The sequence below is a fragment of the Cenococcum geophilum genome, assembly GCF_001692895.1.
Source record: "Cenococcum geophilum 1.58 unplaced genomic scaffold K441scaffold_23, whole genome shotgun sequence".
In the NCBI taxonomy this organism is placed as follows: domain Eukaryota; kingdom Fungi; phylum Ascomycota; class Dothideomycetes; order Gloniales; family Gloniaceae; genus Cenococcum; species Cenococcum geophilum.
The window spans coordinates 916,526-918,354 of NW_027137581.1; the positions used below are offsets into that span (position 1 = coordinate 916,526).

Here is a 1,829-nt window from a genome sequence, read left to right on the forward strand (position 1 = left end):
ACGGACTGGCTAATACTATCTGTAAGACCTATATTACCTGTACCGTTTGTATTTCTCTTATTTACTTTCGGAAACACGTTTTAATTTATCTCTAGGAACATTCCCATGCTCGGGCTTCGCGACAACGCCCTCCTCTACAAGAGCTCAATCCGAATACGCCTGCCCTTGCTCCGCGGCGACGACGCGCTCTTACGGACGCGCCTATAGACGAACCCGCCCCGCGACGACGCCGTCACGTCCGCCAGCCCTCCGTCAATGTATTCGAGGACCCGCCAGTCGACCCCCCGATCGTACGACCCTTCGGCTTCCTATCGCGCCTCCGTCTAGCTCCGCCGCACTCCCTCAAACCGCTTCAAGGTTGTTGCTCTGCCTATGGGCCTTGCATTTCTCTACGAACGGCCTCTTCCAGCCTTGCTGTAAGTAGGGCGATGTTATGCTCCCTCCGATCCGCGAGCCGCCTTAATACTTATATACTCTCTTAACGAGCGACGACCCACGCTGTTAGAGCTTCCGGACACACTTTCGTGCTTACAACTGTGCCTTTGCGTTTACATCTGTAAGCTATAAAAAGGATACGCGGATTGACTTTGCAGGCGGGATCTAGTGCCTCTAGATTCATGGGCAGCTCTTTTACTATCACGGTCCTTTACAGCCGGCTTTAAATAAGGTGCCTTCCTTTGCGCAGCTCTTCTTTTACGACCCGGCATACGCGACTAATATTAGGGCTAATCAAGGTCCACAGCTTGACCGGACGATCCTCTTACAGCTTACCGAGATGCTCGCGGATTGCAACCCTTTTATATCTATCTATAAAACCGCTCGTAAGCGACTCGCGACTTAGCAAGCTAATTTTCGGATCCTGCTTAACCCGCAACTATAATTGGTTATTAAGGCAGGCGCCGATCGACGCCATAAGAACCTCCCAACTAGCGATGAGGTCACAGCGATTATCCTAGACGAATTTACGGATGCTAGCCGCCTAGAGAACTCGTTAAGGCCCCTCTATAAGGGCCTATCTGGTATCCGGCACACCCAAGTAACTCAGAAGAGGGTCTTAATAGGCGTGGTGCGCGCGACCTGGTCGACAGCGACAGCGACAGCGACGCGACGGTGACGCGACGGTGACCAGACGGCTTAACGAGGTGGAAACACGGGCAAAGCTCTAGGCAGCGGAAACACAGCAGTGCTGCCAACAATCAAATATCCTGATTGATTGGCGGGATATTTGATTGATTGACGCACGGGCCGTATTTGATTAAAGCTAACCTGATTAACGGCTGATTTGATTAAACTTCCAATCAATTATTTGGCTAGGGGGTTGTCCTAGCAACGTGCCGCGATACAGTGGCAGAAAGAACAAAAGGTAAGATATTAAGCTTATTAATTGCAAGAATTTACTAGAATTTACTTTAATTTATAAGATCTACCTTTAGCTAGTGCCTCTAACACTTACTAGCCTCTATAACCTCTACTCCTAAGCAATTTTGCTTATCTATAATAAGCCTTTTAGCCGGTAAGAATACGCGTTCTACCTTACTACTTATTACTAGTATTAAGAATATATTAAATGCCATACGTGTAAAGATAGGAAAGTTAGTTTAATGCTCCTTCTACTATATAAGCACGTCCTTAATTAATAGAAGCCGGCAATTAAAAGACCTTAGATAGGTATTAAGCTCTAAACTATCTATATCCTTCTTCTTCTGCTTATAATACTTCCGTAATAGGTAATTAACTAAGAATTCGTCGTAACGTAGTCTGCGGGCAAGTGGCCATTGCGGGCAAGTGGCCAATGTTAAAACTTACCAAAAATTAGAAAACCTATACCT

General features: G+C 46.9%; 1 protein-coding gene across 1 annotated transcript; it reads left to right on the plus strand.

Annotated features, from left to right (window-relative positions):
• Nucleotides 1-613: 613 nt before the first annotated feature.
• On the plus strand, nucleotides 614-841 carry K441DRAFT_562500 (uncharacterized protein; the record flags this gene model as incomplete). The annotated part of the gene is made up of 1 exon (XM_067643560.1): nucleotides 614-841. A coding segment is annotated over one exon (228 nt), but the record flags the coding sequence as incomplete, so codon positions are not given.
• Nucleotides 842-1,829: the final 988 nt, after the last annotated feature.